This window comes from Cinclus cinclus, chromosome 8, assembly GCF_963662255.1.
Source record: "Cinclus cinclus chromosome 8, bCinCin1.1, whole genome shotgun sequence".
Lineage (NCBI taxonomy): Eukaryota > Metazoa > Chordata > Aves > Passeriformes > Cinclidae > Cinclus > Cinclus cinclus.
In genome coordinates this window covers 4156893-4183978 of record NC_085053.1, presented here as the reverse complement: position 1 = coordinate 4183978, position 27086 = coordinate 4156893, and the positions used below count along the sequence as shown (strand labels likewise).

Sequence of the window (27086 nt, the reverse complement as noted above, 5' to 3'; positions counted from 1 at the left end):
CCTCTTCCTATAATTTTTGTGCACCAGCCTGCAGTATCTCCAGTCTCTCAGCACATCAGTACTGATTTGGGCTCAAGACAACTTCAGGCAAGGAACAATCATTTCAGTCTCAAGTTAAGGCAAGCTGCCTGAACCATGATGAGTGACATAAGCCAAACCCAAGCCTGATCTGCCAGATCCCAGTGCACAGTGTTTGCCTGCTGTGCCACTACCTGTTGTGTTTCCCAAGAAAGATTCCTGTGGAGCAGGGCACATGGTAACCCAGCTGTGCTGAGAACCCAGCAAGGGGCACTAATTCACAGTCATCAGGCCACGCCCAGCTAAGCATTTCAACCTGCTCACATTTTGCCAAAAAACAGACATTCAATTTCTATGAAGCCTGCTTCCTGGCTACTTTCTAAGCAATATTGGGCAACAGGAGGGAAAAAGTAGGAAAGATATAAAAGATACCTAAGCAATTTTTATTCAATGGCTAAAACTACTACGGTTGCCCTAGTTGAGGATATCAGTTTGGATACCTCTGTTATCAGGAATGATTTTCCTGTCTGAGCTCCATCAGATACTCTTAAGAGTCCTCTGAATACTGTGAAAAGGCTTCTCAGCTGCACACAAGCTCCTTATTTCTAGCAGAAAAAAAAAGTACTGCCATTAAATACTACCTGCAGAATGCCCCAGGGCCTAACTGACTTGTCTACTATTTCCTTCTGAAGCTCATCTTCTGGAAGAGAACGGTCCTAGAGCTTCGTGGTATATAAATTCTTCCCTAACAACAAGTTTATGGGCAATGCACAAAGTAATTATATTGAGAAAGGAAAGCTGTGCTGTCCATCCTAGATAACTCTTACTGCCAGCAGTGCCCAATAGATGATTTTTGCTGTAACTGACAATCAGTGAAAACCCCCACAATTTAATTCTTAAAGCTGTTTTTATGGTACAGTCTTACTGAAATTAGACTACCTTTGAACAGAAGTGTTTAACTTCAAGAGTTCTCTGAACTCCCCATCCAAACACATATTAAAGTTTAATTTGAAAAATCTTACTTGAGAGTACAGATCTTGCACTCTTGAGGACAAGAAATCGCATTTGAGGACAAAAAAGATTATTCTCACACAAATAAGGCTGTCACACAGAATGACTAGAAAGTCTAGGTTGTTTGTTTTCTGAGCTCACCAGCAGGATAGCTATGCTATTAATTTTGGCTTTGAAATAGGAAGTACTGAGACAAGTAATGTCACTGGAGAACAAATACACTGTAGCACATCAGAGTCCTGAACATAAAACCCCCATCTACATTACACCTGCCCTTTGAAATGCAGTAAAACTACAACTCCCTGTTCAAGCAAAAACCTCCAAAGACCAGAGCAGCAGGAACAGCAAGCATTTCCCCACAGACTAATAGATGGAATTTTCTAATTACCAATTATTACATAGCTGTATTCAAGCATGTATGTGCACCAGCTTAAAAATCCAGGTGTTTTGTTCTTTGCATCAAGTAAGATCCAACAGCACTTTGGCCTGTTAATTTAGCAGTTTAATGCTGATGAGTGCCAGGGATAGTCAACCACCATCAGAGAGTACCCAAGGCACAGCTGGAACGTGTCCAACTGTCCATCTGCCCAAATGAAAACTGTATAAGCTCTTTGGAAGCGTGAGCTGGGTATGAGTTTCACCACCCTAGCCCAGCTGAATCCCTCCAAGGTGCACTACAGAAGTGCTGTTTGGAATCTGGGAGGCCCTACAGATCAGTTTGGAGGCTGCCTGCCAAACAGCTCAATTCTACATGCAGCTTTTTACCCTCTATATAAATGCATAATGGTTTGTAAAATGCTCTGTTAAGGACAAATGACATAACTGGGTCTAGAGATTCTTTTTATTGTCTTGAAAGTTAAGCTTGATCTACAGCTATTCAAGCCAATGCAAAGGGTCTGGGATTTACCTCCCTTCCCCAGCACTGCCTACATGGAAGATGAAGAACAAACTATATCCCCTCTTCCAGGGAAGAGTTAGCTTTAAGAAAAAAAGTCAGATGTCTAAATACATTACACCAGGTCTTTCTCACACAACTGGGTACAATTCCTACAGCTGCAGTTGCCCACAGAACCAGTTAAAAGCTTTTTCAAGGCTCCAGTTGACCAGTACTCTGGAGATGGATGAAGGTGCACCTCAACTCTGCCCAACCTCCATATTGACCCTTCCATCCCCCCATGCAGACATTTATATATTATCTTACCTGAGAACTGCCACTGAAGCCTGGAGGCTGGCTATACTCGGTGGAGTCAATAATACTACTGCAAAAATAAAAGAAATAAGCTGCTTAAATCACTGCACAACAACCCTTTATCATTTTTAACCTGTTTGCTCTTCCCTCCCTGACACTCTGCAGCATACTTGCCTTTGAAATCCATTTTCCAGACAGGGAACACAAGGTTTTATTTTGTTTGTGGGTTTAGGAGAGATTTTTTTTTTAAATACAGAGTTTTCCCAGAGCAGAATGTTGTCACACACAGTTATGTGTAGGGCAGTCAAATACTTTCTAATTAGAATGCAAAAGCATATCTTTCATATGAAATATGCCACACATGACATTCTGAAAACAACATGCTGCCACTTGTTTTCAATTCCTTAAAAAAAAAAAAAAGAAAAAAAAAAGTCTAATGCTCTGGCATTTAAATCAACACTGGAAAGGGAAAAGCTAGAGAAACCTGTGCAAGACAGACACTAGTTTAAACAAACATTTAATGAAATATAGAAATACCTAAAAAAAATTATTGACAGCCAAGATTACTATTATTAGAAAATACTACACCATATTATAGATCTATAATGACACAACATACCTTTTAAATCTCTGTTTTCAAAACACAGCATAGACATGCAAACTCAATGGAATTTAATTTCAAAACTGCAAAAAGATCTCCTGACCCAAGCAGAAAACTGGTGGTTCAGTGCTCTTGGACACACAGGCTAAAAATTCAGCTCCCACAATATTCTCCCAGAGCCAGATTAAAGCATATTTATCACCCAAATTTCATATACTTCAGGACAGGTAAAGATTAGCATTCAAGAACACAACTTCATTGATTATGCAGAACACATTTAGAAAATAACCATTATTAATTTCTAAAAAATCTCTAACTGCTTTGCTTCTGCTATGCCATTTGACTGGGACAGAGAAGAAACAAGTTGGGATCATTGTTCTCATTCTTTCTTATGAGATAACTGTAAATTTTAAGCACTGCCTGGGAAAGCTGAAGGTTTCTTTAAAAAGCTTCTAGAACATTGCTGTAGGTCTTAGCTTTATCAAAGATAATTATACCAATTCCTGCTTATGTAGCAGCTGATAGAACTTATGTATAAACTTGAGAATCTTGGTCATAAACAAATTGGTTTGCTTGAAATGCTGGGCATGGCACCTGTAAGTTTAGAAGAATGAACCAATCGTACCAGTGCTTAAATATTTCTCTGAATGTTTTCAAGCACCCCTGGAAATGAAGGGAAGGGGAAACAGAAGATGACACATAACCACTGATGAGACTTAATTAACTTGGAAAATGAGATTGATTGGACTTCTGTTCCAGGCAAGACAAAAGCGGCAAACAAAGAAAATCTGAGGGATAAAAATCATTATTTGCAGAAGCTATTGTAAGGGAGAAAACAGCAGAGCCATTTCAGGCATGGCTGGGGACAATGAACTTTAAATTAGAATGTGGCTGCATGAAAGAATGAAACATGGACAGCAGATCCTTCCAGAATTGCAGGAATAACACATTCAGCTAGAAAGCAATGGAAAAGCAGAGACTGGTACAGTGGAAATTAACAGTAAAACAAAGACTTGGAGTGTCTGGTCTCATTTGCTTCAGGTTGTCTGGTGATGAACAGCCTTCAAGAGTGTCCATGTCATCTCCCTAACCAGAGTGCAAATTCAAAGACATTTCTGTGCAGTGCCTATAGCTGAGTTAGCTCATATATGCTTGAATGTTTTTTCCTTTCAACAAATGGGAAGTAAGTAATCAGAAAAATACAGAAGTACCTTTCAAGTTCTTTTTGAAAAGATGTAACATTAGGTTTCAGTTTGGAAATTTAGCTACACTCATATGACATTTAAATACCTGAACAACAACAAAAACAAGGCAACCCACAAACTATACATCCTATTACAGAGATGGGAGGAGGTCACATCCTATTACAGAGATGGAAGGAGGTAATCAGAACAAATGGAGAGGAAGGAGGATCAGGATTTCAATAACTGAACCAGAGTTACCAAGCAACTCATTTCTAGACCAGAATTTTCCCACAGATGCCTATCAACAATAGTTTGTTATTGCTACTAGTCCTGGATAGCATGACATTATTCCTATTATCCGTTTGCACCATTTAGTGGGAGCAAAAATAACACACATGCCTGTTCAGAAAAGCCATACACAGAACTATTTGTTCTCTTCCCTTATTCTTCCCCTCTTATTCTCTATTAGTATACAAACCAAGCAATAGGCAACACTGTAAACAAGCACTGTGCTATTACCCAATTTAATGTTTCATCACACCCTGCGTAGGCACAAGAGAAAACACATGTTTCTTGCAGCCCAAGATGTACTGATCATCACAGCTGCATCATAGTGCAAGGTTTATCTTGCTAAAGAGCTTCTGTAGGAAGCTGGGGGAAGGCAAAGTAATTTCACATTTTGAAGATGTTAAGAATGGGAAGGAAAAAAACTACAAACAATGAAAAGAAACAGAAAATTAATGAAGCAAGCCTGCAATTTAGAGGAAGCAGATGAATAAGGGCAAGTCACCAGAGAACAGATAAAACTGAATTCCAAAGAAATCCATTTTCTTGAACTTTAAATTCAAAGGCTAAAGAAGTTTTCTTCCTCTCAGCACCCGTCTGTGATAACTTTGTACTACTTATAAGACACATTACTAAAGTGCTATACAATTATATTTCATTATCAGTGTGTTAAGTATGTTAAGTTGTACTTCGATTTAAATACACCATTTTAATTCATTGATAAGCTCAAGAGTCTCTGCAAGTTCAATATAATTTCAACATAGAAGTGAATCCATCCCAAATTATATTTTGTATTTCACTCTTAGTGGTTCATGGCATTTCTAAAATGCACTCTGGAGATTAAATATTTCAGTTAAGAGAAGTGGGGGAAAAAAAAAAAAATCAGTATATTCCATATCAGCTGATCTGCAGCATTCTTGTCAAGGAGCAATGTTGTTGAGGTACTCCTCAAAACTTACACTTAATGCTGAAAATAAAACTAGTTCCAAGTGGTAGATCTTCCTGAAATCTAATTTATGGTTATTCACACCAATGCAATTACTTGAATTACATAAAACTATCAGAATTGGGTGAGAATAGAAGTTGCAGCAACAACTGATGCCTGTACAGACACTTCCTTCACATAATGATTTCTTTTCACCACTCAAGGCTACTTCTTAACACAAGAAAGTCACCAAGATAAGGGGTCTTCTAAGGCAGAAAGCAAAAGGCAATTCCACATTACCTAGAAAACATCAAAATATCCTATTACATCACACCCCAGCAAGTTCTACAAGGGAGAAAACCCCAAAATTCAAGACACAGCCAAGATGGACCCAGACAGGCAGATAAGAAAGAGCCCATGGTCTCTGCATCTGTCATGGCTCCAGCCCACTGCCACCTCCCAGCAGACCTCAGATGAAGCACATCAATCCAAAGATGACTACAATTTTTTTTTATACTGTCTTACATCTTCAAATGCAAGAACTGAGATTGATTGAACTCTAGAACATGAAATAAATAGGCATAAAGGAATATTAAGAAATTCTCAGTAGACTGAAATCAGTGTAGCTCTCAGTGCAGATTGCTTCCCCCTCAACTTTTAGTAAAACTCCTGGGCTTAAAACATTATTCCAGCCTTCAACAGACAAAAAAGTTCTTTGGGGGCTTGTTTATTAGCTTAGCTCAAGTAACAGAGATACATTTCTACTCAAAAGTATAATCTCCTGTTAGAAGAGAAAGGTTTGAGGCCTGAAGGCATCCAGCATCTAACAAATTGAGCCCTACCAGTGCTCAAGCTTACCCCAAGCATCAGTACCACAGAGCAAAACCAATCTATTTAATAGCCAAGCATCAGAGAAGCAGTAGAACCTGACAAGAATCTCTTGAGTTTCGCAAAACAGGAATACCCCATATGAAGAAACAAACCTGCAGCCTAAGAGAATTGAAAAAGCAGTGGCAAGCTGAATTAGAAATGCTCTTCCCATTCACTGTGACCATATTCCTGTCCTTTTCCTCAGGGGCAACCAGAGCTTCATAGAAATATGAGAGACACTGGTCTCTGTGATGAGAAATAGCATCTCAGTAGGAAATTCCAGCCAATATTGCTGAGTTCTTCACCATAGCACTTTGCCTAAGCCTCTTTAGGGGAAGAAATCTAATAATTTTTTACTTCTGGGCTATTAGGTTTTGAGCTGCTAACTGCAAAAAAAACTACCGGTACAATTTTATAACAGGAAATGACAGTTTAGAGAACTTTACTTCTAAGAGATAGCAGAGATGATCACTTAATAACATAACTTGGCCCTGTTGAAATTAGAGCAAAAGACACATCTATAAAGTAGAGCACTTCAAACTCTGGCACTTACAACTTTGACACAAGAAGCATCTGCAATATTACCATCAAGAAACCAGACTATGCAATATTCCAGACAAAAAACACACATGGAATTATGCTATTAATTTCCATGTTCTTAGAATGGTATGTCATTAAATCAAAACAGCGAATAAACAGAATCAACAGGCTGCACATTTCAAACGTTGACCTGAGCCCATACCTTTAGCTATCCGTGCTGACTGGGGAAGCCAGAGCACTCCAATATCATACAAAGTTAAGGCCTTTCATATGCCAAGCAGAACAGCACAATGTTCAGAAAAGGTAACATATAAATAACAGTAATATTTTATTCCATAGCAAAGGCTTATGACTCAAGTTTACTAATTCACGTGACATTTAAAGGCATTGGTTTTCCATGGCATCTGATTCAGAGAAGATTTTTCATCCAAATGCAGGCTCAGATGGCTTTTGCTTCACTTCTTTTTTCACATAAAGTTTATACCAGTTAGAAACACAACAGGAAAATATTGTATAATAGCACTCAAAAAAGGTTTTGCTTGTGTTTTGGGCACTGCTTGGAAAGCACTAGCAAGTAGCGTACAACATGTACAGCTTGAAATCCAAGTTGAGTTGCAAGCTCCATACCTGTGTGAAGGTGAAGGAGCCTCAAACTGAGGCACTGTGCTGTCCTCACTGACTGGGGAGTACAGGCCACTCATCTCCTGAAACAGAAAACCACATCAGAGCTGGCAAAACATGTATGTCTAATACATGTGTTCACAGAATATTGCTGGTTGTCCATGCAGATAATCAACTGTGTCTATGTTTACTCAACTCTTACCTAAAAATCTTTACTATAACTGACTAAACATTGACTTTGTTCAATTTTTTTCAGTTTTCATTCAAATTGGGTTACAAAAATCCTACAGCTGTGGTGCTCTATGCTTCAAGAGTGGCAGTTTTAGAGCTTATCCTCCAAAAAACCCAGTACATTAGGTTATCATCTAATTGCCTCTAACCCAGCATCTCCTTTAAACATGGCAGAACAAGCAAGCTGTAACTGCATTTTTGAGATACGTGCAAACTTACCTAGATAACAGGCTTCACAACTCAAAAGTAAAGCTGGATATGGGTCATGTCAAGAACAGTCACAAGGCAACAGGGCAAAGGTGGTGCCACAGACTTAAAAGGGGATCTGTCAGTCCTCTGTGGGACAACTGCACAAGAGAAACTTTGCACATAAACTTGGCTTTGTCCCTCCCAGAACAAGTCACTGTTATGTACCCAGTATGAGACTGTCTTTCATCTGTTTGAGAAATGGAAGCCATGAAGGATGCAGCAGCTCATTAGTTGAGGGGCAGAGTGCTCCCAGGACAATTATTACTTGTGTTTTCAAATTCCCACTAGGTGCCTATTAGTTGGTAGGTAGAAAGAAGGATATTTGTGATAAGAGACCACAGGCTTTAGAGGTCAGAGCCAAGGTCACCATCACACCCCAGGCATATACTCCAGCTGCAGCCCACTGAAATGCCTGATTAAAGAGCAGAGAAACAGGTAGCTGGATGCTCTTTGAGAGATCACACAGCTTTTGGGAACAGTTTCTCCAACACTTCAAGACTTATTCTACCAGTCTGAAGAAAACATTCTAACATGTTTTCTAAAACATGTATACTTACTTCACCAAAGCTGAGAAACACTTAGGAAAAGAAGTCTGACAAAATTCCATATAGCTGTCAGATAAATAGAAATTCTTGCAGTTGTCAGTTGTTTATATTTTTCTAATTCATCAGCACACATTAATTGTTTTTGGGAGGTAGCTGGGAACACACACTAACTGCTCAAGATGAGCAGACCTGCAAACTGATTCCCAAGAAGCTTTAAGGGAATCATATTTTGAGAGGTGGTAGTCTGATGTATTCCTGAAACATCAGCTTCCTACTGCAAGATTAAACACTAGAATAAATAGAGGAAGAGACCAAGAGCAATCTAAAGACTCAGTGAAGACAGAAGGATTGCACCGATGGGGTTACAAATTTTAGGAGAATAATTCTTAACAAAAATGTCAGGAGATTGTCATCATTAAGCAATTATGAGAACTATACCAGGAGGTAGTAGGAATCAGTTCTGACATGCAGCAGGAGCTGGTTTTGTTTCTGTCCAGTCTCTGCATAACAACCCACTTCTGAATCCCCAACATCTCTCCATTTTAGGACTTACATACTGCTAAGATTTAAACAGCCTGTATAAACAGCCAGCAACATACGAAAATCTTAAGTTCTGATCAATATACCAGCTGCTGATTTCTAGCAATGACTCTTAAAATACTTACTACCACACAAAGAAATGATTATGTAAGAGCTACCAAACTACAGCAGGCACACATCCACTAAATGAACAAATTAAACGAAGAGCATCATCTGTTCATTTTCCCATTACTGACTTAAATGCCATAAATTTAACCCAGCAGCTTCACAGCAGGGCAGACAGCTTGATGAAAATGAAAAATTGCCAGAGTCAGAACAATGTCTGGGCTCCTCACCTCTACTCGTTTAATATCTTCTTCCAGAACACTTAGCTCCTTCTGGATCTGCTCCAATTGCTGTGGATAAGAGAATGGGAGAAGTCTAAATCAATCTGCACTGCACCACCACCAAGATAAATTATAATCTTTCCAGAGAGGAACCTGAAATATCTTCGCTGGCGTGCTACACAATTCAAGTCACCAGGCAGGAAGTTCAAATCCACAGATTAACATAAGCGTGCATACAAACCACATTCAAGACAAAGCTGTTATTTTGAAATAATGTGAAACGAGCAGGAGGTATTTTGATGTCTATTACAGAGAGCCACATTATTCAAAGTAATACTATCATGCTCCTCTAACACATCTCAGGCAAGGTATAACTGGTTTGCAAACACTGAGTATAGAATCACAAAGTGGCCTGGGTTAGATGGGACCTTAAAGATCATCTCATACCACCCCCTGTCACGGGCAGGGACAACTTGCATTAGACCAGGTTGCTTCAAGCCTTGTCAACCCTGGCCCTGAACACTCCCAGGGATGGGGCAGCCACAGCTTCTCTGGGCAACCTGTGGCCAGGGCCTCACCACTCCCACAGGGAAGAATTTCTTCCTAATATCTAAACACATACTCTTTCACTTTCAAACCATTCCTACTTCTCCTGTCACAATTAGAAAAAGAAAAAAAAAATCACAGTGAAAAACAAGGATCATTTGACTCTTCAACTAAATACAGATGTTTTGCTAAAAGGTATCAAGACTAATTCTCATCCTAGTTGTTAACCTGTTACTTGCCAATTTAAATTTTGTCATTAAGTTTTTAGATCAGAAAAAACATGTTATGACCAGAGCAAGATTTGCTCCTGGCACTGAGCAAGCACCACATAGTATCAAGGCATCACTTCTTCCAAAGGTGAAATACTTACCTTGGATTACATCATAAACTCCAGTTAATTTGAGAGCTATACCTGAAAGGGACAGAAGGAGACTTCCCCTCCCACCAATCAACATTTCTTTTCCTGTCTTTGTGCCACATGTAATATCCTCCAAGTTTTTAAGTCAATCAGCAAGCTGGCTTGCTCACCTCAAACAACTGAAGCCACAGACTTGACAACTGTTTACACCTAAGCAAGGACAACATCTCCTTACCTGCTTATTCAGCAGCTATATCCCACCCAAACACCCACAGAGCCTAAATCCAGCCTTGCAGGGCCCAAACACACACACTCCCTAGGTGAGAACTCCCAACAAAACTCAGTTCCAGGGCAAGTCTGGTTCACTGAGACATATAAATGTAATAAATACATGGAGAACTGACAAAGCTGTCAGAACTGGAAGTCTACCTGACTCTCCTCAGCTCCCAGTAAAGATTTACAGAAAACCAGCAATGGGGCCTGTGACCAGAAGCATTTGCTGAGTTAAGTCCACTGAAAGCTTAAGCACAACACATTCTCCAAAGACAAAACAAATTTTTGTACTTTCAATCTTACAACAGAATATTAAATTGTCCAAATCCAAAGTTACTAGTTTAGCAAGAAGCATTACTCTTAGTATGACATATATGAATGGTAAGCTGCTCCCAAAGACTTATTCACTCAAGTGCTTAATTTGGTCCTTTAAGTGTCAGAAGGTTTTGCTTAAACCAAAAGCACAATTTAAACCGCCCTTATAGTAAAGCATTCCAAATATCTGTGTGCTCTGTATTATATAATTCACCATTTTAATTTTCCTTTTGAACACTAACAAAAGCTTCTGTCTCTGAAAACAGGAAAATAAAGGACTGCTGGGCCCACACCTATTTCTAACACGGCTACTTCTTAGAATGAAATGACATTATAAATGTATCCTAATCTCTGAAGGTTTCTGTTTACATTTAATTTGAGGCACAGGCAGCAGAAGTTTAATGGTTTAGAACTAGACTGCCACAGATAATTTACAAATCACTACACCATAACAGATAATTCCATTTTAACTTTCAAAACCTACAGCAAGAATAGCAGGTGGTGTTACAGCTCCAAGATTAGTGGTAAAGTGACACTTGCACAGTATGGGTCCTGCCTGAACTCAGCTCTAGCAAATACCATTAGTCCCCTGCATTAATAAATCCCATTTAAAAATAAGTCACAAAACCACTTGTAAGGTCCAAAATTACAGTGAGGAAATCAGCTATTTTACAGTGAACTGCTCACAGCCAAACTGGATGTCTGAAAATAACTGATAGTTGTTGACATCACATAAACAGGATACTTTTTTATAGGAAAAAGAGCAGACACCTTTTATTGGCCAGCTTTCATTAACTATTGCACACAGCCAAGAGCATGAGGTCTGGGACTTTATTTTCCAATTCTTCCTTCTAGTTGCAACCTACCCGTAAATTTACTCAACAGCAGCAACTCTAAAAAGCAGGCAAGTGTTTGATGCTTGTTTTAGGAGGAAGCCTTCTCATGCCATCAGCATAAAATGAATTAATGCCCACACTTAAACCTTTAGTTTTTTAGTATGTTAGTTTCAGTGTTTTAATTTATCAAAGACCTTAAATCAATCTACATTGAGTCCAATTAAACTTCAAAAAAGTGAGACTGATTTATAACTTCCAGCCTTTGAGGGACATTTAGGGAAAGCTAAATGAATTATAGTTCTTGCAGTATATTCAGATTTAAGGGCCCTTAATTTAATTTTCACTGTTGGGTGCAGAAAACGAGCCAAGTCCTGTCCCAGTGATAGGCAGAATCATGCCTGTCAGACTTTTGATTACATCAGCAAAAGCACTTCCAATGAATACTGCAATGTATGCTTAGAGAGAAGCACACACTATAAACTCTCTTTTCAGACATGGATGCTTTCCCAGAAATGAAAAGGCAAATATGGACAAGGAGGAGGTCCTTAATTCAGTGGTTAAACCTCAAATTCAACTCCAGTGAGTGAACTACAGTAAGCAGGTGTGTAACATTCTGGTCTCAGTTTACACATATGGGCATACATACAAAAGAAAAGCTACAATTTCAACACTCTTACAATCCTAGAAAAGGAATTTCAGACACTTAAGTCAAGAAGCTGTCAAGAACTTACACAGTGCTAAACACCAGGTCATGGTCACTTGGTTTTTGGCCAGCCATCTACTAACAAGTCCATCTAGGTATAGCACTAAGGTTTCATCTTGGAGCTTCCTGCTTTCCCAGGAGCCAGGGCCCCTTGAGAGGCAGCAACTTCCTGCTTTATGTTTGTACAGCATGAACAACAAGCAGTCCTGACTGGGTCTCCTGGTGCCAGTTTTAAGTGTTTACAAAAAACTAAAAGCCCAGCAGAGCCTCCCAGTGCCACACACAGCCTAGAAAAACGCACAAGGGAAGGAGCCATAGACCACTGACCAACTGTCTTTCCAATTCTAGAAAAAGCACAAGCAAAGGACAACAGGAGTTATTTTCTATAGAAATACTGCAAAATCAGCAACACTGTTCTAACAAGCAGCTCAAACACAGCATCTGGATTCACACTTTTTGGAAGCTCACAGGTCATTTTATGTTCAGTAACACAGCTTCCAGGCTCTGATCCAGACTCCCTGTGCAGTCATCATAATATATGCCATAGATCCAGGCAAACAGATGAGACTATTACCAGAGGGAACATAATTTTCCCACACACACAAAGCCATTGCACCAACCAGGATGAGGCAAAAATTATCACTTGCCCACCTGAGGAGGATAAAACAGCTAATCACTGTAAATAAATTCTGCCCTGTAGCTTCATCCATCCAACATCAGTATCTTCCTACTTCCTGTTCTTCCTCCAAGCACTGCTTTAACAAACCAAAGTGCAAACTTAATAATTAACAGCTGAAACTTTTCTAAAGGTACCAGTGAAATTAATGTCTATCTGTGGAATTCAGTACCTCAAATACAATGCACAAATAAGATCAGTTTCTCTCTCTGGAAGTCTTGTCTGTCTCTGGGTTTTCTTTCCACTGTTGCTTTGGATGCAGAGCCTTTTACAACATACAGGGCAACTATGGCACAGAGGTCATCTTCAGACCTTACAGAAATTTCAGTCTTGTAAGTTAATTGCAAATATCACCTATTTTGACAAAATACCTCTCTGTTACAATGTCTTTGCAAACTAGAAGTAGGTGCAAAGCTTTTGTTGGTATGAAGACAAGAACACCTGAGCCTCCACAAGTTTCATTAGTGAAATATGGCATTCAAGCCTCTTAAACATGTGGATAGTACATTTATCTGCTGAGAATGTCTTCTCTCTGATCAATACCTCCTCCAAGTGAAGTTTCCTCCTAAGAGGGGAAAAGCTAACAAATGTCTGAGAACATCCAGGTGGTTTTACACACAGAATTCCCAAAGGTAGGAGAAGGGAGGTACTGGGCTGATAAAATATGTTTAATATATTGAATATTCCTCTCCCTCATTTAAATCCTACAGTATGGAGGAAATATGCACTGAAATCTTAGTGATAGGGTGTGATAGAAAAGCCTTATGAGATAAAGACACCTGGGGAACAAAGCTCCCTAAACTATTAGACTAGACTGCCTTAGAGTCTAATGAATCAGTAGTAGGTGCTACTTGGTTTCTTTCTTTGCAAGACCTCTCCAGTGCAGCAATGAGAGCCAGCTGCTATACATTGATATCACTATGATAATTTTTTGTTTGCTGCTCACATGTTCACTGTATCCTTGGGCTTCTTATCACTGCTTCTGGAGCTCACATCTCTCATTCAGTAACTTAGAAATGCAAACAGATATAAAATAACAGGTAAGCGAAGTGCATGGGGACCAGATTACTGTAGCTATAAATTTTCCTCAGCAGTCCTGAAATGTAATCAAGATCACATGACAACAAAAGAGCATGACTGATTTCTGGTTCTGTCACCTCCTCTTGCTTTCTCATTAGCTCATCCATGTGTGCACATGCAGAACATAAGGTTTGACAGGTGAAGTGATTAACACAAGGTAATAACATCCCTGGAGGATTCATGCTTCTAATTCCCAGCACTTACCCCACAATATCTGATAACTCCTCTCAGTACTTCACATTTGAGGGTGCAAAGAACAACAATGATTCCGTAACGCTGAGCAAGCACTCAGTGCCACAAGCCTGAGACACTTCAGGATTATTTTTCTATCCCAGGATGTTTACCAACTAAGTAACAGCCTTATACATTAGCAGACAGGAAAGGGGCCTTGTTTGTTAGACACGAGAAAGAAAAAGCCCACAAAACATTAAAATGAAGTGACATTAGCTAAGGGAAACATGAATGTACCCAGAGAATAGCACCTGCATAGAACTTGGTATGTGACACTAATCACCAAGCTCAGTATTCTTCAGTAATGGTGCTGCTCAAAAGAAATACCATCAGGTAGGTGAGCTAATAATATTTTGGCATAAATTATCTATATGATATATGTGGTGGCGTCTAAGTGTTTGCAGACATTCAAATTCTGACCAGACAATTAGCAAGGCCTCTTCTTTAAAGTACTGAACATCAACGTGGGGAGAATTAACTGATACAATCACCTCTATCAAAAAGTGTTCAAGATGAAAGAACATGTGAACATTTAAAACTACCGAAGTTAAATTTGTGAAAGCATTTATGCAACACATGTATGAAAGCAAGAATTTTATGTCACAGGTGGCTGCATTTGGTTTCCCTGGAAAGTAGTAATAACCACCCACCACCACCAAGACATAATATATCATCATTAAACTTGACCTTCCAGACTTTTTGGATCCTTAATTTCAACAGAATAGGATTCTGGATCAAAAAAAAAAATAAATTGCTGAGTGTGCATTTAATTAACTGTGCACACATATGGAAATGCACTCAGCTATGCTAAATTTGTCTTGGAGTCATCCAGTTGTTGTGAATGATCAATATGTTCCTCCCCTCCAAAACTATCTGTTGTTTGTGTGAAAAAGTATTTTTAAGCTTTAGCCATTTATTTTCAATCTTTTCTAAAGTAAGACTTTTTATTTTTCCTATTACTGTTGCCAAGGACTTGGGGTTTTTTTGCCATATTGCTCTAGGTCAAAAATAAAACAAAACACAAACTTCAAAAAGATAAAGGACTTGCAAATACCTTTGTGCATAAAACATGCAGTAAATTCCAGTTTGAAAGTTCAACATTTTGAAAAGTTATGAACAGATCAAAACAGGATTTCTAATAGAAACTGCTGCAGGTGTTGAACCTCACATTTATCTTCTAGAGAAATTATGAAAAGGTGACAAAGAGGCATTTGTCTAAAGACTTGACTGCACCAATATTTTGAAGTGCAAGTCTAAAAGATAAGTTTTCTTCTAGCCATAAGCACACTCCAATATGCTCAGAAGTCACCATTTCATTAATGCAAGAGAAAAAATACATCATTTATGAGTGAAGTATGCAAGGAGGGTTACAGGTGGTTAATCATCTGCTCTGAACATGTGAAATACTACACAGGTACACTAACTGAGGCAATGCCTGTATTCACTTACAAAAGTACCTTGGTCCCTATGTAAGAACTTCCAATATGTAATAGATGAAACCTGTAAAGAAAATCTTGCAATAAACAGTATTCAAAGAGGCATATTAGAAAGCAAAGTTAAAGTTCTTTTAAACACTTAAGCCAGAAATAGAAATAAGAACACAGGATCATACATTAAAAAAACCCCTTTTTTATTTATTAAGAACTTCTCTTTACAGCTATGGCTTACTGAGTGAAATTGCATTTACTCTTCAGCTATTTTTAAAACCAAGTCTGAATTAAGAAAGGAAAAGAGGTCACGCTCCTCCCCATAATAAGGCTGCCTGTATGACTCACAGTGATGTGCAATACATCATTGTTCCAGGGTCCACACAAATTCCTTGAGCTCCATGCTTAAACAGTCACCTCTTACAGCATCAAAAGAAACTACAGTGAACTTCTGAAGTTCTGACAACCTTTACTGCATTATTAATATGGTCATTTAACCCCCCACCTTCTCACCTTCCAAGCCACCACCTCAGGCTTTCTGCAGTTTGGATGTATCACCACTGTTATAAACCCAAACAGTAATTCCTCTATTAACCCTACAAAACTCCATCCAGACAAGGGTGCTTGCCACAGGCTCCACCAGCAACAGGAAGGAACTTGTCACTTACCAAAAAGGAAGCACCAACTGGTGTAACTTACTCTATATGTAAATTGACTGCCCAAGACAGATTTTGATATGTAAAACTATTCTAATGACCAGTCTGTATTTTGCACACATCTACCCACTGATTTTTATCTTTCTTATCCGTATCAAGTGAGAGCACAGACTGCTACAAGTCTGACAAGTCCTCATTTCCCTCAAAAAAAATGGCAAGGCCAGACACTAAGCACTAGGGCAAGGACAGAACTGACAGGCCTGCACAGAAGTCTTTGGAGATGTGACAGTCTGCATTTCATGCTGGAATATAGAGGGGGGTACAAAACAACAGAGGAAATATTGGCAACAGAGAGAATACATAAGCAGGGTCAGGGAGCTTCTGAAATAAACTTTACGTCCCAATTGCCTTCAGGATGTTCTGAAGGCTGTTTTCAGAGGATCTGCAGCCAAAATTAAGTTTCTTTAGCCTTAAAAGGAGATGTTATCCTTTAAAAATGATTTCTAAAGCCAAAGAGATAGAAAGACAGCTGCAGATGAGATGGGAAAGGTTTCCCAGGTACTGAAACTCACACAATCAATGTTGAGAGAGATCTTCAAGATTATCTAGTCCAACCACCACCCCAGCACCACCATACTAACCCCTAAACAATATCCCCAGTGCATATCTAGATGCCTCTTGGAAATTTCCAGGGACTGTGACTCCATCAGCTCCCTGAGCAATTTACTCCAATACCTGACCACTTTTTCAGAGAAAAAAAATAAAAATCTAGTATTTAATCTGCACCTCCCCTGGGGCAACTTGAGGCCATTTGCTCTCATCTTTTCACCTGAGACATGGCAGAAGAGTCTGACTCCCCCGACCAACAACCTCCTGTCAGGTAGTTAGAGCAATGAAGTCCCCACTGAGCCTCCTTTTTTCCAGACTAAACAACCCCAGCTCCCTGAGCTGCACTTTGTAAGACGTTTTCAAGACCCTTCACCAGCTCTCTTGCCCTTCTTTGGAGTTTTCACAACCCTTGTTGGTTTTGGCCATGGATATCTGGTGGTAGACAGATTCCAGATTGACTCTGGAATGACTCCATAACCAGACACTTAATCCACGCTGGACCAGGCTTCTTGCACCCATCACATTTACATGGTTTAAAGTTTGACCTTACAGTCACATTGTTGGGTCTTCTGCTCTTCACATCTTTTCTCAGAAACCATGGATCACAAGAGAGCTCATCCTTCTGCTGCTTTCATGATAATTTTTCCAGGTTTCTGGGCTATTTGTGGTATTAGGGTTTATGCACTGCATGACCTTATAAAGGGAGAGTCCCAAACCATGAAAAATTGTGTATGTGATTATACAACCCTCTCATGGTCCTTGAGACACTCATTTTAGGACAAATAATGAAAAAAACCACAGAATATTAATTCTTATGCCACCACATTAGTCATGGCATTTGGTAAACTAAAGGAAAAAACTAAGTAGTGAAAATAATTTCACTCCTTCCCCATCTTTGCTTTTTTTCTGTGTTGGGAAAACAATCTTGTTTCAAGAACTTGACGTACATTTACACCAAGGAGTCTCTATATTCCCACATGCTTCACCAGCATGAGATAAAAAGGCAAATTATTAAAAACTGAAGCTGTCAGACAAAGAGATTAATTTTCCTTCAAACCCATGTGTCCTCTGTCTGGGATTTCCCCCATAATGCCTTGAGTTATTCCTTGCAGAAATAATGCCAGGCTAATGCATCACTTCAACAGAAATGCACTGGGAGAAAGCAGCAGACACCACCTCACCCACTGAAACACAAAGCAAGTTACCTCTCTTTTGTTTCTCCTGGCGACTTTAAGAAATTCCATAAGTATCTGCAATTGGGCAGCATGAGATTCCTGTAACACAGGAAACAAGCAAGTGTAACTCTTCCATGTACATTAAGAGAACCAAATATCAATTTCACACAAGAAATCAACACAGCACAGAAGCTACTACCATTTAGAGGTTAGCAAGAGAAAATGAGCTTAAGGAAGTTTTCAAAGTGGTAGTTTTACTTTATCTCACAGATCTTAAGGTTTTATTTGGTTCACAACAAGTTTTTATATGAAGGCAATAGTCCTTGTAACAGTTCTTACTAAGAAGTTGAAATTCTTTATTCTTTTGAGTACTGCACCTGGAATGGATTTTGGAATACAGGCTTCTCACAGAATTACCTTCTACCCTGGAAGATCATTAGCATCCACTTCGTGATCAACATACTAAAGGATGAAGTATTTATGTAAAAAAAACCACCTTCCTCAAAATTTACATTTCTGTTTATGTAGAAGTTACTGCTGAAGATTTCTCCAGAGTGAAAGATGACAAAGTCACTGATGAAACTAAACCATCTCTTTCAAATATTTTTCATGTTACAGGTTATTTACCTCAGCCATCAGCATAGCATTTTCACCCAAAATGGCCAAGAACTTGACAGGGCAAGATAAAGAGAACCACAAGAAGAAAGAAAACTAAGACCTATATTCCAGCATTAATATAGCCCTAATCATATCCCAGCATTCCAAAACCTATCAAAATATTTACTATTAAAGGATTGTGAACACACACTCAAAAAGGATCAAGACATAGGGGCACACCAAATCTATGAAAGGCAGAGGGGACAGTGAAAGTAAAGACATTGAATGCAAAAAATACTACTTTTCTGAGGTTATTTTCTTACTCTTCATGATCTGACAAAAATAAAAGCGAAGCAAGTAAAGCTAGACAAGAAAAATGCTTTTAAACTATTCTTTAAATGTCAGGTGTGGTATCACTTTTTAGGCTTAGCATCCTTAGAAGATACTCATACTCAGAAATGCTCATACACTCAGTCATATGACTTCTTTGCTTCAGTTTTGTCACAAATTTTACAAAAAGGCTTACAGAGAAAAAAAGTTCTCTTTTTTCCCCAACTATAACTTCACTGAACCACAATAAATGTATTTACAAGTCCCCATGCAATAAGGCAACATAATAGTTCTGCTAATACTCCAGCATATTTTGGGGTTAATTTCTTTCCATCAGAACCACAAGTTGTAAATACTGATTCTGTAAGAGTGAATAAATTAAAATATTCCCAATACAACCTTGCCTCACCTGTTTTAAAGCATTGTCAAAATCCACCCTCCTACTCAAAGTTCACTGGGTCAAAATCTGTAATAATCCAGTCTAATTTATAAGGTCTGGTTCTGATAACCTGAAAACAATCACTTGAAATAAACAGCATGGAATGGCCAAATACACGGAGAACTAACCCAAACCAACTACATTTCAGTTATATCATAGGAACAGCTTGCCTCATGTTGGACAAATCTTCAAACCAGCTTCATAAACAACACATCTGAATTTTTCTTTCAAGCATTAAATATTGAAAAAGCCTTCAGGAAAGGTGGTCATTCAGATTCTGCCTGTTCCAGCAGAAAGTAAAGGGCGTGATACTTTTCACATGCTCATTGTGTTTATTCTTTAATCTATACTCTGGACTTTTTATTATGCTTATTACTAAAAGATCTGGTATTTACTTGCAAAATAGACAATTAGCAAACTTCTTCAGGTGCTTTTCTATGTTCTGTGAGTCATTTTCTCTCATCCTTTCCTGCTTTCCCTGCTTGTTTATACAACCCTGCCAGCAACAGCACTATAAGCATGCTATGGGCATCCCAGCTGAAATGTTATTTCACTACAAAGGTCAGCAAAACAGTCACCTTTAAACACCAAAACACAAGAGAAAATACTGAGCAATTAATTCACTAATAGAATCTTTCTTCCAGGAAAAGGTATCAAAGACTTTGAAATACACAGTTCATTTAAATAAGAGAAACTTCTTACTGCTTCCAGCTGCTTCTTCTTTTGCACCAGTAGCTCCAGCATAAGGTTGACATTGGCTAAGTCAAGATTGTCTTGATCAGTTCCCAACAAATCTTGAATTATCTGCCACCTGTGGCCATTCTAAAGAGAGGACAAGGTACAGAAGAGATGGTGAGTTCAGGCCATCCAGGGCTTTATAAGCCATCCAACAACAGATATTAAAAGCAACACAGCAATATTTCATCCCTTTGCAAAATTGCAAAACAGTTTTCATGTATCCAGATTCCCAATTCTGCCATGTGTACAGGATATGGTTCCTCCAACCTACTGTGGAGCTTGTTATCTTATTTGGAATATATCTGTGCTTCATGAAAGCATATTTGCTGCTGCTAGAAGATTATTTTACAGGAAGAATTTTATCTGATTTGTGTCCCAGTTTCTGAGAACTTGTTTCTTTGGGAAGAAAAAAACAACTCCAAATTTATCCAAGCTTAGTTGGATTACATCTGAAATACTGCTATGCACCTATACCTTTTAATTTTAAGGCCAAGTAATAGGCAAAATCCTCATGATAAACTCAAATCAAAGAAGGTAGTATCAGCTTATTTTTTCTATTGTCACTTTTCACATTACTCCTCCTAAGTGTAAGGGAAATGTGAAAGCTGGGAAGGAGATGGAGCTTATCAGGTTGATCTCATTTAAACTGCCTGGAGCTGTGGGGGACTCCTCAGAGGACCAAAATACTACTATACAGCCCATTCTTCCCTGAAGGCTCTTTCCTCTTCTTAGCAATAAAAAAAGAGGAAAAAAAAAAAGGAAAAAAGAAGGTATCTTTAAGCACAGGAAAACCTGAATAATAGGTTAATGCTAGCACAGCCTTTCATCAAAAAGCCTCAGGAACCAACAGGAACAGCTGTGATGTCTAAAGAACATCTAAGAAACAAAGTTGGATTTAAAAATCCTGTCCTAAAAAAGATATGACAGTAAATCAAGTTCTTTAAATTGGCAAGAACTAGAAATGCCAACCAGTCTAAATCAGATTTTTTTTTTCTCAGAGGCTGCAGCCTTTTTGCATGAACTACGTTACGAAAAAAAATTAACATCCATATAGAATGCACAACTTTTTAGACAGTGCTCAACAGAACCTATAAAAACTACTCAGGCCAAAAACTCACAGGAGTAACTGGGGAAAAAACTCACTATTCTTAAGCAAATGAACAGGATTTGATACACATTTTAACAGACTAATGCACTAGCTACTTGTACTACTGGTAGACTATTCAAATATTCAAACATGCCTTAGTATCATTTCTTAAATGAGACCATGACTGCATTTGCTGCAATACATCTTGGATTACTTCCCTTAATACCAAAAGTAATACAAGGCACATTAATGAAGGGGTACAGGAGCAACGTTACTCTTTTTATAGATGTCTAATTTTTATTCCTGCCAAAAGACACAACATTATTTTGGGCATGAAGTCACAGATTGGTAGTTATCAAAAATACGTTCATCTACAAGCACAGCTTTTAAAGAATAAAACAAATTTCCAAGAAACTGCCGTACATGCCTTCAGATCAGCTGTGTGCACTTCAAATCTTATCTGATTTATGCATATTTTATAATAAATATAAAAACTTACTGTGAGTAAATCAATGCATCTTTAAACAACACTCTTTTCAAACACTGACAGCACCAGCTTCTGCAACACAGCCCCTGAATTAATACCACTAACATAAGCTTTTAAAAACAGGTGCTCCATGATTTTTAATATTATTTTGCAATCTTATTTATGAGCTACAGAAGACAAGGATGTCAGACATAGTCAGACAAATATGAAAGTTTTTTTGGCTCATGTCATTTATTCTTTTTCATCTCAATGTACAAGAGCATCCACAGGTGCTGTAGAGAGGTTCTGATGAACTGAGGACACAGATCCTGCTCTGATTCTGGGACATAAAACAAATCTAGAAGATATCCAGGCAGTTTTATGTGAACCAGAACATCAGACTCCAAACATATCTTTCTCCCTCTTGTGGCTGGTATTAGCATTCCTCCAGTTTCCTGAGAGAACACAGCTTCTCACACGTGACCAGACAAGCCCGTGGCACTTCTAATCATTCACTGCTCTCATTGTAGCTGTAATTTCCTACACTGAACAAAAAATTACTACCTTTAAACAAGTCTACTTCCACGGACAGTTTCCCAGGTTATATGCAATACATCAAAGGACATTTGACTATGCTAACACAGCTTCTCTCTACACATGTTGCTGGGGGGAAGAAAGGAGTTAACAAGGTAGAAGGGATCTACTACCACTGATATTGGTATTAATCCCTCAAAGTTAAAGCATCAGCTCAACAGGGCAATCTCTTGTTAGTTAAGTCATGCAATTACAATTGCTGCAAAGAATCATTAAAAATATAAAGTAAAAAAGTTGGAACATACGGTGCTACTCACTGAATGGTCCAGTTTGAGTCTTTTCTCCTCAGATCTTTGCTTCTGTTTAAGAATTAATTCATTAACTAAAAAACAAACAAGATGAGACAAAGATGGATTTAAAGTTCACCAAACCACTATGAAAGATTCTACCTCAATATTTTTAGTTATTAATTCCACAGTAAGATATTTATCAGTAATTAAAACAGCAGAAGATGTCTCCACTTTTTTTCCTCATCAATTTTTTCCTTGGTGGTTTTTTTGTAACATATATTTTTTTTTAAAATCATCAACAAGTACAAAGCCTCCACATTCTCCAAATTGATTCAGTTCCTTTTTCTAAACACCAATGGCTCTTTGAGAAAGATTTTCAACTCCAAGGCAAAAGTGTAACACAGAAGAGTAGGAGGGAGATAAATCAGGAAATGAAGACTATGAGGGAGATAAATCAGGTAATGTTCTATTATAGGCAAAAAAAAAAAAATAGAACAACTTTTTCCTTGAATTATAATGTGTATTTATAAAGATACATTTTTGCTATAATTTAATTTTACACCAATCTAGTAAATGCAAAGAGAAAGATAACTTCAACCCTTTGCACACACCTATACACAAGCTCTTCCCCCTCCAACACATACCTCAAATCCCTGGACGCAGGGGTATGGACACACTCTTTGGCCCAACATGTACTCCAAAACCTGCCTCAGCACCACCTCCAGCTCAACATGATTAAGCCTAAATCAGGATGCCCATGTGTGAAGCATTCCTTGGCTACTGTGGCTTTTCAGACATTTATTATTAAATGGGTAACTCAGATTTGCTTCAACTTGGTATTTCAAACTGCAATGTGTTTCCTTTAATCTTTTTTCCACAAAACTAAGCTTTAAATTGTACTTCCACCTAGCAACATTTCTTCCCTCTTTAAGAAGCAATTAGAATTGCATACAGATACATGTATGGATATTTTCTCTGTATCTAATTTACACCTACATCCATCATATGGGCCTCACTACAGTAGCCCAAACAGCACAGTATCTAATACAGCCTCTGCCCTTTCCGTGTCCAAGCTTTGTAAACAGGTTATGTTCTTTATTATTAGACAGACAGGAGTGCAAGAAAACCAAAGTAGAGAGATTCACATCTCTAGCCATAAGAAAAATAGCTTTGATTTTCATAGTATGGAACCAGCAACAAGTTAATCTCACTACTGTCACTCAGCACATAGTTAAGGCATTGCTGGAGGCAGTGCAGCATTAACAATTTATACTACTAACCCTTTTTATTGAAAAAGGACAACCAAGAAGCTGATATTTGGTTTTTGTTTTCAACATCCAGAAGACTGTAATTTACAGAAGAAATTTACAAGTGCCTGCCTTCCTTAACAACTAAGATGTTTCTCATACAAGCAAAACTAAAGCTCACCTAAGAAGTTGGGATAAAGATGATCTATGTTGTCCACAACATAGTTGCATTTGGGACATCTGTTATTGTCTTCCAGGCTCTGGTGAATACATTTATAGCTGTTCCAAAACAAAAAACAAGAAACAAAACAAGTAAGCCCACATGAAGGAACAAAGCATAAGCACAATGTAAATAATGACAAGGTGCACTGTTGTGTTGCCATCTAACAGCCATACTGCCAAGAACCTACAGAGGAGTGAGAATGTTCCAGTGTTTGAACTCAAGAGTGTACTACAGCAGAAAACAAAGGTTTCTGGCAAGGATTACAAAATTTAGTCAAGTACTTCAACTCTTACTTCCCTGAGGATTACTGCAGTGCAGAAACTCCAGCCACACTGCCATCTCAAATTCATGCTCCCCACCATCTCCACAGGCAGAGGTAGCAAACAGATTGAATTACACAGAAGCAACTCTTCTAAGTTAGCCAAATACTGATCAATCAACATCAAAAGCATTTTAAGTAATTGAACAGAGGAAACACCTTTATCAACCTCTCATATTTACCCCCACAGCTGCTTTTCTCAATATCAGTGACTTCAGAGGTACTCACTCTTGAATTGAGGGATAGAGGAATGAGAAGATGCACTTTAGCATCACGTTTCAGCATCTCACTTAGAACCTGCTTGATATCAGCTCCTGATAGAGACACCAGGTGGTAACATTGCTCCACTCCTTTAAATCAAAGTGTTTCAAGGTTTCTCATTGTCTTGGTTTAGGGCAAATTTGGGAGAAAAACTTCTGAATGGGGTCTCTCTAGGAAACAGATTCAAGCAGTCCCTCCCCCAGCTGGTTTGGGGAAATATTCTTTTGGAGAGAAGTGAAAAAAAATTGTTTCTTTGACAGGCAAAGCACTTCCTAGCACAAAAATCAACAATACTAAATAGCAAAACTTCTCACCGCTCTAAAGAGACAACAAATTCAGAACATTCCTTTCATGGGCTGCAGCCCAGCTCACTCAGGCTGTTCTCAGTCCCTCCAGAGCTGGGAAATGCCACAGCACAGCCCAGGCCCAGTGGGCCACAGGTATGAGCTCCTGGTGGTTTTCAGTCCAGAGCAGGTTCAAACAATTCCAAGAAAAAGGAAAAAAAAACCTACAGTCCAGGGAGCTTCTCTGCCTTAGCCAGCCAGAAACTAACCAAAAGCAAAGCAAAGCTCTCCTGCTGCCCACTGCAGACAACACAGTCTGTGTGAAGGATGCGGGGGAGCAAGTGTAGTCTGTGATAACAAACTCTGCACCTCTTCTCTCTCCCTTCACTCTTGGAACCAGTCTTAAAGCTGCAGAATTCAAGATTTAACAACACAACAGTCAATTGGGGATACAAGCATCATAAAGTCACCCCAAGACACTCATCTTAGACCTCTAAGAAGTTACAGGTCACAGGGATCAAGTGTTACTAGAGAGGACACAAAATCAGCTCTCATGTTACCTGTTACAAGTCAAAATTCCTATGAAATTTACCTGAATCTGCTGCTTGAGAAAGCAGTTGATACTACTGTAATATTACTTCTTACAAGGTTTATTTCTAATTAGCAGACACCGTAAGAGTATAACATAGACAGGACACTATAGGACATCATGGTTCAACATTTTACCAATTCCTAGAAGACAGAAGAAGCAGCAAGCGGTTCCAGAAATGGCCCTAGAGAGAGTTTTTGCACTTCTCCATGAAACATTTGCTCCTTATGACAGCCAGAAATAACACACTGATAAGTAGGTGGGGCAGGCCAATTCAACACAAAAGGCAAGCCCGAAACATATCCTCTCTTATGGTTTTAAACCTCTTTAAACCTCTCTCAAGGTTTAAAATAATTGCAATATACAAGCCACTTCAGACTGTGCACAGTCTTGCACAAAGGCAAGGAGGAACTGTCAACATTGCTCCCAACACCTCTATAGAGATTATGCCAATAGAAGTAAATTAACAAACTGTTCTGACTCTGGATACTGGGTGATACCAGCAGTTTATGAACATTTTATTTCATTACAGAGGAAATATGGTGGGACAGTACTATTTGCTTAAGACACTTGGATTTATTTTTTTAATCTAACAGGCATCCACCTTTTAAAAATTTATTTCAACCTCTTTCTTTGTTGTAGGGACAGAAGACAGAAATGAAACTCAGAATGAAAGGGAATCACAGCAACATCTGTCTGCACATGCTGTAAGGGATGGACATTTTATGCAATACAAGAAACCAAATATTACCAGAAGCTGTGTCCACATTTCGTCATGTACGCTTCTTCAATCATGTCAAAACAGATGGGGCTGAAAACAAAGCAAAACAAAAATCAGAAAGATGACTTTTTAAAGTTAAAATATTAAGAAAAGTATGATTAATTCAGAGCAACCACCTAATTATGGTTAGGTAATTATCTCCCATATGTAAAATGAAAGGACATACTAGTGCAACAGCAACCAAGCAGTGCAAAGATCAAAAGGGCAATCAACAATTCTTTGAACTCTGAATGATATTGCAGTTTGCCACAATTAGAAACCAGTAAGTGTCACTCCAAGCTTGTAACACCAGGAGACAACCGAAACAAAGCCAGAGAATCTTCAACAAGCAAGGCTGTAGAAGAATCTTCTAACTCTTTGTACTAGGTTTCAAACAAAAGGTAAAACACCTTGATTTTTTTTTTACATTAATAGACAATGTATTTACAAATTATACCAAAATAGTCTCCCCTCTTTTTTTCCAACGAATAGCTATCTATAATTTTTAAAAGTGGCACAAAGATGCAGAGCAGATCAGAAATAGTAAATGAGAAACAGTAATGAGAACAAGGACTAATAAGTGGGTGAAGAAGGTGCAAATGAGGGGCTGTGCCTGCAGAGCACTGCCAGGGTCGAGGCTGCAGGAGAGCAGGATGAAACCAATGGGCAGCAGGTGACACAAGGCCAAAGATGGCAAAGGTAGAATAACTAGATAGTGACCAGAACACAGCCAGCTCTCTGAGGAGGATTGCCAAGGTCCAAGCAGGGACCTGAAGAGAAGGATGTGCAAGCAAGCAGTGCTCCACAGGAACCTGAGCACAACAAGAGACAGAAATCCAGTGAGACAGGTAGTGCAAGAAATCTGGCTCATCAAGTGTCTGTGACATGTTTGAAAGGAAAAT

The 27086-nt window shown here is 38.6% G+C and overlaps 1 protein-coding gene across 3 annotated transcripts in view; it reads right to left on the bottom strand.

Annotated features, from left to right (window-relative positions):
- COP1 (COP1 E3 ubiquitin ligase) overlaps positions 1 to 27086 on the bottom strand; it is a 124653-nt gene that overhangs the window by 91150 nt on the left and 6417 nt on the right. For 2 of the 3 annotated variants that reach the window (XM_062497423.1, XM_062497425.1), the window contains exons 2-9: positions 26176 to 26235; positions 23930 to 24027; positions 22517 to 22593; positions 20089 to 20208; positions 18051 to 18119; positions 9145 to 9204; positions 7251 to 7327; positions 2231 to 2288 (exon numbers count right to left, since the gene is read on the bottom strand). In XM_062497423.1, the coding sequence (XP_062353407.1) occupies positions 2231 to 2288; positions 7251 to 7327; positions 9145 to 9204; positions 18051 to 18119; positions 20089 to 20208; positions 22517 to 22593; positions 23930 to 24027; positions 26176 to 26235 (619 nt within the window). The remainder of the gene's footprint in view (positions 1 to 2230; positions 2289 to 7250; positions 7328 to 9144; positions 9205 to 18050; positions 18120 to 20088; positions 20209 to 22516; positions 22594 to 23929; positions 24028 to 26175; positions 26236 to 27086) is intronic. The other variant, XM_062497424.1, reaches the window with a different exon arrangement.